The sequence below is a fragment of the Drosophila grimshawi genome, unplaced genomic scaffold, assembly GCF_018153295.1.
Source record: "Drosophila grimshawi isolate 15287-2541.00 unplaced genomic scaffold, ASM1815329v1 contig_1369, whole genome shotgun sequence".
Taxonomy (NCBI): Eukaryota; Metazoa; Arthropoda; class Insecta; order Diptera; family Drosophilidae; genus Drosophila; species Drosophila grimshawi.
The window spans coordinates 932,536-949,071 of NW_025062891.1; the positions used below are offsets into that span (position 1 = coordinate 932,536).

The 16,536-nt window shown below is 42.1% G+C and overlaps 1 protein-coding gene across 5 annotated transcripts; it reads left to right on the forward strand.

The window, feature by feature from the left end:
- The first annotated feature begins 1,304 nt into the window (after positions 1 to 1,304).
- On the forward strand, positions 1,305 to 16,508 carry LOC6560895 (kinesin-like protein KIF13A). Of its 5 annotated transcripts, XM_032735387.1 has the most exons (18): positions 1,305 to 2,410; positions 5,868 to 5,955; positions 6,029 to 6,192; positions 6,254 to 6,770; positions 6,971 to 7,547; positions 7,610 to 8,185; positions 8,252 to 8,566; positions 8,684 to 8,725; positions 8,829 to 10,494; positions 10,689 to 10,834; positions 11,283 to 11,312; positions 11,629 to 11,731; positions 11,796 to 11,903; positions 13,595 to 13,657; positions 13,759 to 14,169; positions 14,229 to 14,822; positions 14,882 to 15,193; positions 15,252 to 16,508. In XM_032735387.1, the coding sequence occupies exons 1-18, from the start codon at positions 2,356 to 2,358 to the stop codon at positions 15,317 to 15,319; spliced, it is 5,835 nt and encodes a 1,944-aa protein (XP_032591278.1). In that variant the 5' UTR covers positions 1,305 to 2,355; the 3' UTR covers positions 15,320 to 16,508. The 5 variants fall into 5 exon arrangements, with proteins under 5 accessions (XP_032591278.1, XP_032591279.1, XP_032591280.1 ...); XM_032735388.1 differs by lacking the exon at positions 8,684 to 8,725; XM_032735389.1 differs by lacking the exons at positions 11,283 to 11,312; positions 13,595 to 13,657 and having other exon boundaries at positions 11,605 to 11,731.
- Positions 16,509 to 16,536: the final 28 nt, after the last annotated feature.

Consider the following 16,536-nt stretch of genomic DNA (forward strand, 5'->3'; position numbering starts at 1 on the left):
CGCCACAAGAGATCGAGCGACAACAACAACCAGACTAATACGTCATAATTAGCGCGACATCAACAAAACCAACCAAAGGTGATTGCAAGCAAAGTGACTGCGTAACTACCAATGGTATTATGACTGAATCTCATATGTTATTTTATTATTATTATTATTATTATTATTCGTGTGTCTGACAGTTTAAGGCATGTATTTCCGATGCATGTTGGACTCGTGCTCACCTTGTAGCGATCCTGCAGTTCTTGTTTGTCATTGAGAGATATCCACTCGTTCATTGCACCACTGCCTTGATTATGATAATGGTAGAGTGCTGTTTCCGCACGTTGGAAGGTGGGGCCTTAATAAACATCGACACGCACTTTACTAAATGATGACACTTCGTTCGTTTAGTTGTTTATTGTAAGTCACTTCCAACATGTATATATCATTTTAGTGTAGGGATGTTATTTTCGTAGTGGGGATGTTATTTTCGTAGTCGGGATGTTATTTTATTTTATTAATTTATTTATTTATTTAAAAAAGTCTTACATTGGAATGAGTTCTTTTTACTGACATGCCAGATCTCGCTCCTTTTCCTGCAGTTTTCAAATATTTGTTTTATGGCTTAAATAGTTTTTTAAGTACGCTCTAAAGATTTAAATGCTTTTAGTTAATGGTCAATAAAAGACATTATGCAACGCAAATTTGCTTTATAATTGTAAGTAACACAGTCTTAATCAACCTCATTCACTCTGACTCGATTACTTTTACTCTCTCTCCCCTCTCTCTCTCTCTCTCTCTCTCTCTCTCTCCCTCTGTCTGTCTCTCTCTCTCTCTCTCTCTCTCTCTCTCTCTCTCTGCATGTATTTTCAAAATAGTTTATAACGAAATTAACAGCATTGATAGTCGATTCGATATAGCCATGTCCGTCATTATCTCCATCTCCTTCTTCATTTTTGAGTCGCTTTAACTTTTCCTATCTCTCAGTGTCTCTCTCTCTCTCTATTTTACTTTTTCCCTGCCTGTCTTGTTTATTACCTCTTCTCTTTACCATTTCTTGTATCTCTCTGTCTCCTTTCTCACTTCCTTCTTAAATATTATCAATTCATTTGATTTTCTTGCATTTAACAGCATTTTATATTTATGATTATATTAATTACCATTTTAAAACTAAAGAAGAAGAAGCGCCACAAACGCAGCAAGTTGGCAGCGCTACGATTTTTTATATGAAACTTGGTTGGGCACACTCAACGAAGTGGCAGTAGAGTGGCCAGGGTTGCGTGGTAGTGCAAACATGTCAATCGTTATCGGCAGTCATAGCAGGTCGTGAAACCATTATAAAATAGCAAAAATTAGAGTGAAACGACGCGAAAAATATAATCGCAATAAAATAATAAAGTGATGTAAAACTACACGCAAACGATAACGAAAAGGTGCAATTGCTTAATAATACACAGCCAAACGAATACGAAAACTGCGCAGCATAAAATTCCAGCTTCAGGAAAAAAGAGCCATAAAAATCGATTCTCCAACGAAGTCACAGTCATACGGACCAAGAGAGAGACACTTTTCGCGCGGGCGTCGGAGGAGCGCCCAGTGCTGCTTACATTTCATTTTTTTTTTTTTGCCTACTTACTTGCCAAAAGTCCAGCCAAGACTGTGCGTGCTTCTCTATGTGTGTGTGTGAGTGTGTCAATGTACATTGATAATTGAATGTATGTGTGTCCGCTATTGTTATTTATTTGCGAAACCTGCTGAAATCATACAGGACAAACTATAATTGTAATTAGGCAGTAACAGCAACGACACTAATTAAATGCAAATACTTAAACATCTGCCCTAATAATAACGTGTGCAAATAAACTAAATTCCAACACAATAACAATAACAAACACAGTGTGTACATTACAATACATAATACATGTGTGTGTAATAACAATAACAACAACAACAGCGAGCAGCGCAAGTCAAGAATGAAGTGGAAATACATCCCCCCCAATCGTAATTCGCCCCACATGACGTATTTTTAGGCGTGTGCGTGGCGCTAATTGAAACTCTCACAAAATTCGAAGCTTACTTCAGCTCACTTCTTTCCCCTTTTGTGCGTCTCCTCGTGAGTCACCTGCGCGCCCGCAAGCCAAATAAGAGATTGCGTGCCACTTTGCTACACACACAATTCTCGGCGGGCAAAACTTAAATTTAATATCAAACAACAACAACGAGAAGAAGAAGACGAAAAAGAAGAACAACAGGAATACCGTCCCAGCTATATCCCTTTTTTCGCTGTAAGGAGTGCATGAATCACTCGCACACCCACACGCATAGGCGTTAATTGTATTTAAAAGTGAGAGTACGTCCAAGGCGGCCCACACGATGTCAAGTGATAAGATCAAAGTTGCTGTACGGGTGCGACCCTTCAATCGGCGCGGTAAGTAAACCAAAACTCTCCCTCTCTCTTTCTCTCTTGTTGTAAAATCGAGAATTTATTATTTTGCATAGCCTCAATCTATTTTTTGTTTGTTTTTGGTTCCTCTTTATTTCACCGAGGCTTTACTCTGGGGCCTTGTCTCTTTTGTGTTCGAGTTGCAGTCCAATCAATAATGCACAAGTCAGCTGAATACAACGTGCATGTTGCTTATGCTTCTGCTTTATTTTCGGGATAACGAAATTTGCATAGTCGTCGCTTGCTTTTGCCTGTTCGATCCTATGCTCTTACAGAAGAGTATTCTGACTTAGTCAATGTGAAAAGAAATGTGTTTTCTAAACCGGAAGTTAGCATTTGCATTCGATCGACTCCATCAATTTAAATTCATGTTAAATAAATAATAACATGTCATTTTCTAAATGAAATAAACTTAATTAATTAATGTTTGGCTTAGGTTATGTCAGCAAGGGTATTTAATCTTTGACATCCCGGTAAATAACGATTCTTTTTTATTTAGGTTTTTTATGCAAATGTTATTTCCTTTGCTTTGTGCTTGCAAAGGTCGCATCGTTTTTCAATGCAACGCCAGCAACTTTTTCCGCTGACAGCCTTGCAGACCATCTAACTGACTAACTGACTGAATGACTTACTGACTGAGTGACTGGCGTAACAAACGATTTACATTTCCAGCTAATTTTTCGTTTCTATTTGCGGCTCACACGAGGTGAAATCCAGCGTCGTTGTCTTGTCTGTCGAGTGTTGCAACCTGCAAGTGCAGCAGAGCAAAAGCAAAACCAAACACAAACACACTTGGCTTCCATTTCCCAATGTCAACGGCGATCATTCATTTGGCTTATCCATGACTCACACACAAACAAACGCGCACACACACAGAGCAAAGTGCAGCGGAAATGTGGTGTGTGTGGGGAGCGGGAGGTGCGAGCACAGTCAATTTGAGCCCCTCGCTCGCTCGCCATCGGCGTCAAGTGGAAGTCATTTGCCATTTGCCATTTACTTTTTGCAAGTGTGTTTTAGTCGTGTTTTATATCGCACATTCCTTTTTGTTCTGTTGTGCTCCCATCATCTGCCGCTGCTGTTTCCACGCATTACCAAATCACTGCTTTATTTGGGGCTGGTTTGTGTCATGTTCTCACTATACGCCTGTGATTCGTTTGTTTGACGCGCTTGATTCACTCGCCAGTCAGTGTGTGTGTGTGTGAGTGTATGTTTGTGGGTGAGTGGGTGTTTATGTATGTGAATGTCCGATTGATAAGCGGAACAAGTTATATACGTATATATGCAGTCTGTTATCACAGCGCTGATAGTGCCTGGTACACAAATATTTCTCCTATACAGTAATAACTCGCAAATTTCGGAAAGTGCTAAATATTTTTGCAGAAATTCTAAATACTCTGATTAGAGTAATTAATATACATGGCGATAAAGAGTTTGTTGATAAATCGATAATAAAAAGCGTCTAAATGGACGAATCACTCAGCAAAAGTAACATCTTTATTTACAAAATGTTGCAAGTTCCGAACGAGCACTGTATTGGTTTACAAGCGTCTGTTATCAGATCTCTGATAATGATTGATATGCGCATAGTTGTATTACTAATATTATGTGCTGTACTATTTTGATGTATTTCCACGTAATCGCATAGGTAAGCCAATTGCCTCATCAATTTCTGTGACATCTTACGCATCGCTCCGAATTTGGGCCATTTTGCTGTCGACCTCTTCGAGTCACAAAGCGTAAAATGAAAACTACAGAAGCAACAAAAACAACAAGCACACAAAACACACAAGATACAAACAAATAAGCCAATGGCCGCTCGAAATGAAGTCACAGCTCGAAAGCTACCAAAAAGCTTAACCTGTTTTCCCTGCCAGCTGGCCAAGCGGCTATCTATCTAACTCTGTATATAAATGTATATTATTGTGTGCTTGTGGTTGTATGGTAATTTTAACATTGAACAATGGCAAACGCGTAAGCGTAAGACTTTAAGGTTATGGCGAAGATGTGTCCAAATCAACTGAACTCAATAGCTCAGCGCAGCTCTAGCTCCAGCTGGAGCTGACCAACTGACCAGAACTCATTCACAATTGGGGGCAAACTCATCAAATTATTTATGGCACGCCTTTGTTACTCACACACACACACACACAACATACTGATGACCTGTGTTGATGTGCGTCCTCTGTGGTTTCTCAACATTCTCGATTTCTCGACTTTGCTGCTGTCCTTTTGGCCATGTCCATGTCATGTTGGCTTTATTTTTGCAACGGAAGTGAGTGGCGAGTGCCACAAAACAGACCGCAGTACGCAAACATCTGCATGTGTGCCCAAAAATACTGCAATAAGCCTTCTGAGCTACAAACTTTTGGGAGCTCTTTGTTGGGATTTTATAAATAGCATTCTATTTTATTTATATTTATATTTTATACAAAATCGATTTCTTTACTTATAATTCATAAAGAAATTTACGTTATAGAAGAACCTAACTTATAAAAGCACTTATAAGGCCTGATATTAGTTTGGAACTAACTAGATTGCTTGCATGTAATTAAATAAATTATGTCATTCGTTTTCCATCAATTTGAGTGGGAGTTGAATAACATTTGTAAGAAACATGTGTTGAATATGTACATGTATGTTCTACTTATGAGAAGTTGCATACTAAATGTCAGGACCCTTTGCTTGATTGACGTATTATGGATTCAATGAGGTCAGACACACAAACAAGACATTAATGACTAATTTGGTCAACTCTTGAAACTCCTGAGATTGGTAAACTTCTTCGGCTTCACTGTAACCTGAGGTGCTTTTTGTCTGTACTGCTCTGACCTCGCCTGCCTGCCTGTCTGCTATCCTGCTGGCCTGGCCTTGGTACTTTGCCATTTTTACGTGCACAGGACAATGGCCGGGGGTCTTTGAAAATATTTCAGATATGCTTCCAGCCAGAACATTCTACATTTTCAACTTCTTTTTATTGCGGTGCAATGTCCGTGCTTAGCTGTAAGTAGTAAATGTTTTTCAGGCCAGAATATTTATTGCGATAAACATTTTGAGCAACATTTTGTTCGCTTTTTCGTTTCGGAAATTACAATTATTTGAAAGGTTTGCGTTTTTATTTATGTACATTAAGATTGCGCCGTAGCATTGGACTTGCCATATACTTGTAGTCATTTATCGCCTTGATGAATGCGAATACTATAATATACACATATATATATATATATATATTTTTTTTTTTAGCACATATGTACGAATCAGCTGTCAAGCGTACATACATATCTATTATATATGTGAATCTATATTATAAGCATATGTTTTTTGCCATTGCTATTCTGAACTTGTTATCAACCTTCTACTGAAAATAACTCAAATCATACTTATCACATATGCATTACTTGCAATATAAAAATTATTATTAATATAAATATTTCTCTCGTCACAGAAATTGAATTGGGTACAAAATGCATCGTCGAAATGGAGAAACAGCAAACGATATTGCAAAATCCGCCATCACTGGAAAAAATGGAAAGGTGAGTGCGCTTTTATGCGATTTAATGAGTTTATATACTAATAATAATTACATATATACTCTGATTCACTCAGAAAACAACCAAAGACATTTGCATTCGATCATTGCTTCTACTCGCTAAACGCCGAAGATGACAGCTTTGCGTCACAGGAGACGGTCTTCGACTGTGTGGGACGTGATATACTGGATAATGCATTTCAGGGCTACAATGCATGCATCTTCGCCTACGGCCAGACAGGTAAGCGAGTATCTCATAGACACGCAAGAGTACAATTGTGTGACTCAATTGTTGTTTACAGGCTCGGGCAAATCGTATACGATGATGGGTTCGCAGGAGAATAAGGGCATTATACCCCGTCTCTGCGACAAGCTCTTCTCGGCGATAGCAAACAAATCGACACCGGAGCTACTGTACAAAGTGGAGGTCTCCTACATGGAGATCTACAACGAGAAAGTACACGATCTTCTTGATCCCAAGCCCAACAAGCAGTCGCTCAAGGTGCGCGAACACAATGTACTCGGCCCCTATGTCGATGGACTCTCTCAGTTGGCTGTCGCATCCTATCAGGATATTGATAACCTTATGACAGAGGGCAACAAATCGCGCACTGTGGCTGCCACAAATATGAATGCCGAATCGTCGCGCTCCCATGCCGTATTCTCGGTAGTCCTAACACAGATACTCACCGATCAGACAACTGGCGTCAGCGGAGAGAAAGTCTCTCGCATGTCCCTCGTTGATTTGGCTGGCTCCGAGCGCGCGGTCAAAACAGGCGCAGTTGGTGATCGGCTTAAGGAGGGCTCCAATATTAACAAGTGGGTTCAATTCCTATTAAATAATTAGAAAAATAAGTACTTCCATAAATTATAAATGACCAGAACTTAGAGAATAGAGTTTTCTAACTAATTGAATGTAAAAATCTAACCTGTTAGACAAATATTACTTTTAGAAACCGTTATTATTCACTTATTATTTTGATCTTTGTTTTTACTTATCATTTGATGATTATTTTTAGATCCCTGACCACACTTGGCCTGGTCATCTCAAAGCTAGCCGATCAATCAAATGGCAAAAAGGGCGGAAACGATAAATTTGTGCCCTATCGAGATTCCGTGCTAACCTGGCTACTAAAGGACAATCTCGGCGGCAACTCCAGGACGGTTATGGTGGCCACCATTTCACCGTCAGCAGACAACTATGAGGAGACACTATCCACGCTGCGCTATGCAGATCGTGCCAAGCGTATTGTCAATCATGCCGTCGTCAACGAAGATCCCAATGCGCGTATCATTCGCGAACTGCGCCATGAGGTGGAAACGCTGCGCAGTATGTTGAAGCATGCCACTGGCTCCCCAGTGGGTGATGTCCAAGACAAGCTGGCAGAGAGTGAGAATTTAATGAAGCAAATCTCGCAAACATGGGAAGAGAAACTGGTCAAAACCGAGCGCATACAAAACGAGCGTCAGCAGGCGCTTGAGCAGATGGGCATCAGTGTTCAGGCCAGTGGCATCAAGGTGGAGAAGAACAAGTACTACCTGGTCAATTTAAATGCAGATCCGTCCCTGAATGAGCTCTTGGTTTACTACCTGAAGGTAATTTTGCGTTTTTATTAAATAAGGAAAAACATTACTTTAATGTCCCAATTCTTTTTCAGGAACGTACGCTAATTGGCGGTCGGAGCATTAGTGGACAGCAACCGGATATTCAGCTCTCTGGTCTGGGAATACAGCCTGAACACTGCGTTATAACTATTGAGGATAGCGGTTTGTTTATGGAGCCCGTGCAGGGTGCCAGGTGTTTCGTCAATGGTTCAGCTGCGCTGGAGAAGACTCCGCTGCAAAATGGTGATCGTATACTCTGGGGCAATCATCACTTTTTCCGCGTCAATTCGCCCAGGGTGGGCATGAATGCCAGTATGTGTGCTTCCGAGCCGCAAACACCCGCACAGCTTATCGATTACAATTTTGCACGTGATGAGATTATGCAGAATGAGCTGAGCAATGATCCCATACAGACGGCAATTGCTCGCCTCGAGCGGCAGCATGAAGAGGACAAGCAAGTGGCGCTTGAGAAGCAGCGGCAAGAGTACGAGCGGCAGTTCCAGCAGCTGCGCAATATTCTCTCCCCAAGCACACCCTATGCTCCATATGCGCCCTACGATCCGCTCCGCATGGGCAAGGTAACGCCTAACACGCCCACCTCGCAGATGCGGGTGGAAAAGTGGGCACAGGTATGGAACGATACAGCTCCTAAATGTTGAGATGTGTCTGTAGCTATTTAAATTGTATAATTGTAGGAACGTGATGAGATGTTCAGGCGTTCACTGGGACAGCTAAAGACGGACATTATGCGCGCCAATTCGCTGGTGCAGGAGGCCAACTTTCTAGCCGAGGAAATGGAGAAGAAAACCAAATTCTCAGTCACTTTGCAAATACCGCCAGCGAATTTGAGTCCTAATCGACGGCGCGGCGCCTTTGTCAGCGAGCCAGCGATTCTGGTGAAGCGCACAAATTCGGGCAGCCAAATCTGGAGCATGGAGAAGCTGGAGAACAAACTGATCGATATGCGTGAGATGTATCAGGAGCACAAGGAGCGCATTCTCAATGGACTGGTGCGTCACAATTTATTTACTTGATCACTCCTTCCATTTTTGTCTCTTGTACTAACCATAATACTTTATGTGTACTCGTTATAATTCGCACATGCATTCAATTAACCCCTGAAACAGCCCCTTATTGAGACATTCTCAGACGATGAATTCGACGACAAGGTAATTAACAAGTCCCATCTTCCCCGAAATCATGCTAATATTTAGAATAACATCAGGCACATCGTTTGAGTTCCTTGTACATTAACACATTGCTGTTTTGCAGGACGAGGACAGTAATAAGCCACAGGATCCGTTCTATGAGTCGCAGGAGAACCACAATCTGATTGGCGTGGCCAATGTGTATTTGGAGGTGTTGTTCCATGATGTCAAGCTGGACTATCACACGCCCATCATTAGTCAGCAGGGCGAAGTAGCCGGTCGCTTGCAGGTGGAGATTCAACGTGTCGCTGGACAAATGCCGCAGGATCGCATGTGCGAGTCGGTGTCGGAAACGTCATCAGCGGATTCGCGTGATGAGTACGATGATCCTGTTGACCCTATGGCAAATCAGATCACTTGCCGCGTCACCATCAAATACGCCTCCGGTCTGCCACTGACGCTGTCCAACTTTGTCTTTTGCCAGTATACATTCTGGGGCCACCAGGAAATGGTGGTGCCGGTCACTAATGCCGAATCCACGGCACTTGATCAGAATATGGTCTTCAAATTCGAACACACCCAAGATTTTACGGTCAATATTAATGAGGAGTTTCTGGAGCACTGCCTCGAAGGAGCGCTCTCAATTGAAGTGTGGGGCCATCGCAGCGCCGGATTCTCCAAGTCCAAGGGCTGGGAGGTGGAGCAGCAGCAGGCCAAGGCTCGCTCCCTCGTCGATCGCTGGGCGGAACTGTCGCGTAAAATTGAATTGTGGGTGGAAATACACGAGCTAAACGACAACGGCGAATACTCACCGGTCGAGGTGACCAATCGCAATGAGGTGCCCACTGGTGGCATCTACCAGCTACGTCAGGGTCAGCAGCGTCGCGTCAATGTGCGCGTCAAGCCGGTGCAGAACTCTGGTACATTGCCCATCATCTGCCAGTCGATCGTCAATGTGGCCATTGGCAGTGTTACGGTTCGGTCGCGATTGCAGCGACCGCTCGACTCCTACCAGGAGGAGGATCTCACTGTGCTGCGCGAAAAGTGGAGCGAGGCGTTGGGTCGGCGTCGCCAGTACTTGGACCAGCAGATACAAATGATTATCAAAAAAGAGGAGAAAAACGAACAAGAGCGTGAACGTGAGCTGAGCCTGGTGCATCAGTGGGTCTCCCTCACCGAGGAGCGCAATGCGGTGCTGGTGCCGGCTCCGGGCTCAGGCATACCGGGTGCACCCGCATCTTGGGATCCGCCAGCCGGCATGGAGCCACATGTGCCCGTGCTGTTTCTCAATTTAAATGGCGATGATCTCTCTGCGCAGAATACAAACGATGAGCTATCCATAGCGGGCATCAATTCCATTCTATCCAAGGAGCATGGCCACAAGTTCTACACGCTGCAAATACTTCAGCATCTGGATAAGGATGTGTGCTGCGTAGCCAGCTGGGACTCGTCAATGCACGACAGCCATGCGCTGAATCGCGTGACCGAGGCAAATGAGCGCATCTATTTAATACTGCGCACAACTGTGCGCCTCTCACATCCAGCGCCCATGGATCTAGTGCTGCGCAAGCGCCTCATCATCAACATCAAGAAGGGGCAAACGTTAACCGATCGGCTGAAAAAGTTTCGACTGGTGCGCGGTGAGAATGCCATTTGGCAGAGCGGTGTCACCTATGAGGTCGTCTCCAACATACCCAAGGCCTCCGAGGAACTCGAAGATCGCGAATCGCTCGCCCAGCTGGCAGCTAGCGGAGATGATTGCTCTGCCTGCGATGGTGAGACCTATATAGGTGAGTTAAGAAATCAGGATTCATGTTCTTTTTGCTGAATTAGTTCATATTATAATTAATATCGCTTAAGGATGATATCCTTTATATGTTGAAAAGTGAAGAACATTTTCCCTTAGCTAAAAGCTAAATTATTATTAAAAAGAAAATATTAAAATTATTATTTAAACAAATATCTACTCTTCACTTTCACACAGAGAAATACACGCGTGGTGTTTCGGCCGTGGAGAGCATATTGATATTGGATCGCTTGCGTCAGAGTGTTGCCGTCAAGGAGCTGGAGACGGCACATGGCCAGCCGCTGTCGATGCGCAAGACCGTCAGTGTGCCGAACTTCTCGCAGGTATGTGTCGCTGATCATTGTGCGATCAGCGAGCTGAGCTTCCTTGTGCCTTTTGTGCTTTCACGTTGCTACCCCCCAACCCCACCACCAGCGAGCAAAATTAAACTTGTACAATTCAAATATTTGACTAAAACGCAATTCTTTCTCTTTTCACATTTTCTATGCGCTTTCACCAAAACTATAATCTAACCAAACAAAAATTATGTTGTTCACACCGCACACCAAAAACTAACAAACAAACAAATCTGATAACCAAATTCGGCGCGCCTAATAATCTGCAATTATATATATACATATATATATAAATATATATATATTGGCATTATCTATATTTATGTGTGCGTGCGTGTGTGCGTGTGTGTGTGTGTGTGTATATATTTATCTGCAATGTGTTGTGTACAAAAAAAAACACAAAACAAAACAAAAACGCTTTTCACTGCACACACAGGCGGTCAAAGAAACCACCAACACCAGCAGTGTAAGTAACCTGTGTGCAATGTACTCGCAACACTTTGTAAACTATGCTTTCTAAAGATACTTGCAAATTTTGTACTCTTACTTCTATGTGTGTGCTTAATTTGCTTTTTGTTGTTTTCCTGTTCCCCCGTTGTCTTTGTGCGCGTTTAAGTTTGCCTGTTTCGTTTTGGTTTTGTTGTTGCTTTTTTTTTTTGGTTTTCATTTTCTTTAAATTTATTATTTTCAATTATCTTTTCATTCATGTTAACAATAACATTTGTTTTAAATATGCAAAACGCTATTTATGACTCAAGAAACTCATGAATAAACTTTGGCAGATCATGCGCTTCGATGCCTCCATGGAATCGCTGCTAAATGTGGGTCGCTCCGAGTCCTTTGCGGATTTGAACAACACGGCGCTGGGCAACAAGTTTACGCCAGGTATGTAATTTAATATAGTTCCCGTGTTTACTTACTTACTAATGGACTACGCCCTTATTTGCAGCACTCAGTGGCACAGGAGGCGGTGGCGGTGGCGGTGTCATAAGGAATCGCCACAGCTTTGGTGGCAAGGGCAGTGGCGACGACTCACCGGGCAAAGCCTTTGGCATTGGTGTGTATACCCCTAGGGATTTCGCAGCGCGTTCTAACCAATTTTATTTGATACTCACCCTTAATTTTGAGCAACTATTTCAAATCGTTTCTAACGTACGAAAATATAACCAAAGTTTTTGTATCACAACAAACATATATCTAACTATACAAACTATATAAATATTTTCTATAAAATTTGTATGCTTTTGCGCAGCAATGTATCGTTGCTGCCATGCCTTAGAGCAAGGGATTTATCTTTGTTTACGTATATACATCTAATTATATTTAAATACAAAATTAATATTTAGAGCTGATTTATAACGAGTATATAGCATAACTTAAAAACTTGTATATTCGTGTACTTAACATGTAGCATTCGCGTTAACTTGGACACATTCTCTCGCCGTCGGCTTTAACAAGATAAATCCTTTTACAAACTGTGATAACACACACAATTTGCCAATGCTTATGCTTCCCCCAGAAAAAAAAGCAAGCGACCATTTTACTGAGATTAATTGCAACTGCCGCTTCGATTCGTTTCTAAACTTTACTTTCTTGGCTTTTGCTTCAATGCAACACATTAGCAAAAACTCAACAGCAACTATATAATAAGCACAGCAGCGACACACACTCGACTCGAGTCAAAGTGCACATACCAATCCACCGAAGCTCCACAGCTATTCACCAGAGCTTATCATATAAATTGACATGCATACACATCATAACAACAAGATCAACAAAAAACTACATACATATATCATATGAAACACACATGAATTCAGATTTCTTTCAATTATATTTATCGTATGTATGTCTGGTTCTTTTTCACGTGTCATAATGTACTCTATTTCTGTGCTTACTCAACAACTCGAAACAATTTCGAATATGAAATTCAAAACGCCATAAGCAGGCTCTGTATTACTGTCAGGTAAAGGCTGGCCCCTGTAAAGTGCATAATATAAAATTGATTGAAAATTCATTAAATGTTAGTTGGCGTTTCAGTTTGACTGTTGTTTACACACACTCACACTCCCACACACACACACACACGTAACTCGAATCAGTCATGTGCCACAGCCACAGCAAGCTAGACATAAATGTTGAAATCATCAATGTACAAATACGTTATACCCATGTATTTACGTTTATTGTGTCATAATAGAGGGTGGGCAGTATTATTAGTAGTAGTTTACTTTTATTTCTATTTGCTGGTAAAAAGTTAGCCATCATACTCATCACCAAATCGTGCTCAATCAAATCTCAAATGTTTCGTGTACACTGAACAACAAAATCATATGGCTCAATATCATTTATGTTAAACATTCTTGTTTCAATAGTTGTGATTAGACTTTGTGTACAAATGTTTATCACTCCATTCATTGTACACCGCACACCACTCACCATCTACCACCCACCACCCACTCTGTTTCTAATTCCAATTTGGCGCACCATTCACAGCAGACAGCACGTCCAGCACGAGTTCCGAGCACGAGCAGCGCATCTAGTTAATCAATTGATGACCTAGTTCTTAATTCCTAGTACTTTTGCTCATGTTTTTGTGTGTTTGTTTTTGTTTGTTTTTGGCGAACTAGTCGCCATTTGCAACTAGAGAGTTACTTATTATTGAATCGCTCATCAAATGTTGTCTAAAATCATTGTAACTAAACATAACACATAATTATTGTCTTCCCTTGAACCCATGGAATGCAGCGCGCCCAACATTTTTGAATCTCAATTTAAACTTGAACACATTGAGAATTACGCCAACAAAACGTATGTGGTTTGTGTAGCTCTAAGCCATTTTAACTAAGCTGTGTTCAATTTAAACTTTAATATGAAGCAATAAGTAAAACGATTTGAATTTATTTACGCAGCTTCACCGGCCACCAGCAAACTGATGGGCATGCGCATGACAACGCTGCACGAGGAGCCGCTGGGCGGGCATCGTTCGCTGGATGAGGAGCCCGAGGACAGCTATAGCGATTCGGAGTATGCCGCCGAATACGAGCAGGAGCGGCAGCAAAACAAAAGCCTGGCCACACGCTCGCGGTTGACGTCCTCGAAAACCATGGACTCGTTCATGGACGTAAGCAGTCATTCGAATCAAAGCCATTTGAGCTACACGTCCAGCGCCAATGCGAACATGAAGCATCTGACTGGACTGGCAACGCTCAGCATGAGCTCGTCTACCAGCAGCGGCTACGGCTCCCAGGCTGTATCCTGCAATAATCTAAGCAATGAGGATATTACCTCCATGCGTTCCATGAGCATTGATGAGACACCAGGTGAGCTCGCAAATATAACTATGTCATCGAATCAAATACTCACAAGTTATTTGTTGCAGATTTCGACCGCATCAATTCAAATTCGCCGCCAAATCGCCAGGCGCGCGTCAATCCCTTCCTCAAGGACATGCCAAAAGCTAAAGCGCAAGAAGCAGAAGCGAAGAAGTTGCAGCAAGCAGTAACACATCCATTGGAGCAACCAGAGCCAGAGTTAGAGTTTAAGGATGAGGATTGCGACCAGCTGCAGAGTAATAACAACAACAATGTCAGCGACCAACTGGCAGTGCCAGATCTAACACAGCAGGAGCAGGCAGAGCAACAGGTGCCCTTCCAGCCACCGGATCATGTCACAGACAATCAAAACGGCAATAAATCGCTAGAGCACATCCCCGATACTTCCGAGACAAACGAATCTGCTAATCATCAGCTGGAGGGCGATGGCATTGTTAAAGAGCAGCTGCCCGCTGGTAAAGTGATGCGCCGCAAAAAGACCACAACGCATCCACCGAACAATGGCGATAGCAGCAATAATAACAACAGTCACAACACGAGCCAAATGACACGCAGCAATCAACGCGCCTCGGTGGCCAAAATGGAGGGCGTGAGCGCCTATTTGGATGCCAGCATCATGTCTAGCAGCACAGAGGTGGATGGTGAGTATGCCATAAGCAATCAGTGGAACATTTTAAATAACTATCGTTTCATGAATTAGATGAAGGCAAGGAGCTGGATTTGACACTGCCCGATTGGATTGTGGTAGGCGAGTCGGTGCTCATACGTCCGTCTAACAAGAGCGGCGTTATTAGCTTCGTGGGCACCACACACTTTCAGCCGGGCACTTGGATAGGCGTTGAGCTGGATACACCCACAGGCAAGAACGATGGCACCGTACAAGGCATCCAGTATTTCCAGTGCAAGCCCACGCACGGTATCTTTGTGCGCGCCGATAAACTGCTCCTGGACAAACGTGGCAAGGCGATGCGCGCCTACAAGGCAGCCGAGAAGAGCAACAGCATCAGCAAAGGTATGCATACCTAACCAAATAAAAACCAAGTTCCCACTTAACTGGTTACATTTTGCAGAGATGAGCAACTCGATGACGCGCTCGAAGAGCCGTGGTGAATCGCTAAATGTGTCGGCGCGAAAATGATTATACCCAAAGTGTTCGCATCAGTTGCAGCGTTGGACTAATTGCAGGCAATCGACGTTGGTCAGCAGTGGAGTTGCGACAACGACAGCGACTCCAACGACCTGCCACAGATTGCGTGCAACCAGTGGCGCTGCGGATGCGAACAGTCATGGCAAAAAGTGCTATGCCAATCGACGCTCGACGGCCTTCTAAGGTCGTCCACGATGCACATCGTCCAGCAACGAACAATGCGCAGCATTAAACAATTACACGCTAGCTTAACTTTCTCTCACGCACTGCATGCCGCAATTACACACAATTACATGCATACACACACACAAACACATACACTCACACACACACACTTATAACCCGACGCTTCGAAACGTAGTTGTATGGCGGTGTCTACAGCAACACTAACAATTAGCAAGTAACTTACTAAACGGGCCTACCCTTTACCAGCTGCTCGCGCTCTTAGTGGATAAACTAAGCGAATCGTTTGCGTAGTTGCATTAACCAAGTGCAATACCACAGACACTCTGATGCACTTAGTATATATATAGTAGTTTTTAATTAATTATGATCGTTTCAATGTGTAGTATGTGTGTATGTTTTTTAATGATATTTCGATTCCAACTGATTCAGTTCTTGTAGTAATTAATGTTTGCTGCTTTTTGATAAAGCACATTGGATTATATTTCATATAAATATATATATATATTTTTGTACCGGTTGATTAATTAATTGCCTAGTTTAGTTAAATTGTTTTTTATATGTACAAAAATTTACTTTGTGTATATCTCAATCTATATCAATGTGACTTGGTTATTACTACTATGAGCTTATTTTTTATTGTTATGGACTATATCAAATATATGAAATCAGTTGTATATATATATATTTATGCTGTAAGTTCTACCAGACATGCAATATTTTTTCTATACTTTTAGCTTCCTTATTGAGCTCACATTCTGTTTAGCGCATTTATACATATACCAACAAGAAAACCAATACAATATTAGTATAACATATATATATATATTCCATATAACTGCGACCATGCTAGCAAAAGCGAATCAAGTTGAATCTTGAATCTTGTTTTAACAATAAGAAGCTTGCATACGCGTGGTATATATGTAAATTGTATTATTTGATGTGATGTATTTATAATTTCTCCATTTATATGTATATTTAAATAAACTTCATTTTGCTATATATACGTTTCTGTTTATGCCTTA

Excerpts from the sequence above, each read along its gene's own strand:
- LOC6560895 (XM_032735387.1), top strand. The coding sequence starts at position 2,356 with ATGTCAAGTGATAAGATCAAAGTTGCTGTACGGGTGCGACCCTTCAAT. Across the intron at positions 8,567-8,683 it reads AGCGCATTCTCAATGGACTG|CCCCTTATTGAGACATTCTC; the intron begins GTGCGTCACAAT and ends CCCCTGAAACAG. Across the intron at positions 11,904-13,594 it reads GGGCAAAGCCTTTGGCATTG|CGCGCCCAACATTTTTGAAT; the intron begins GTGTGTATACCC and ends CATGGAATGCAG.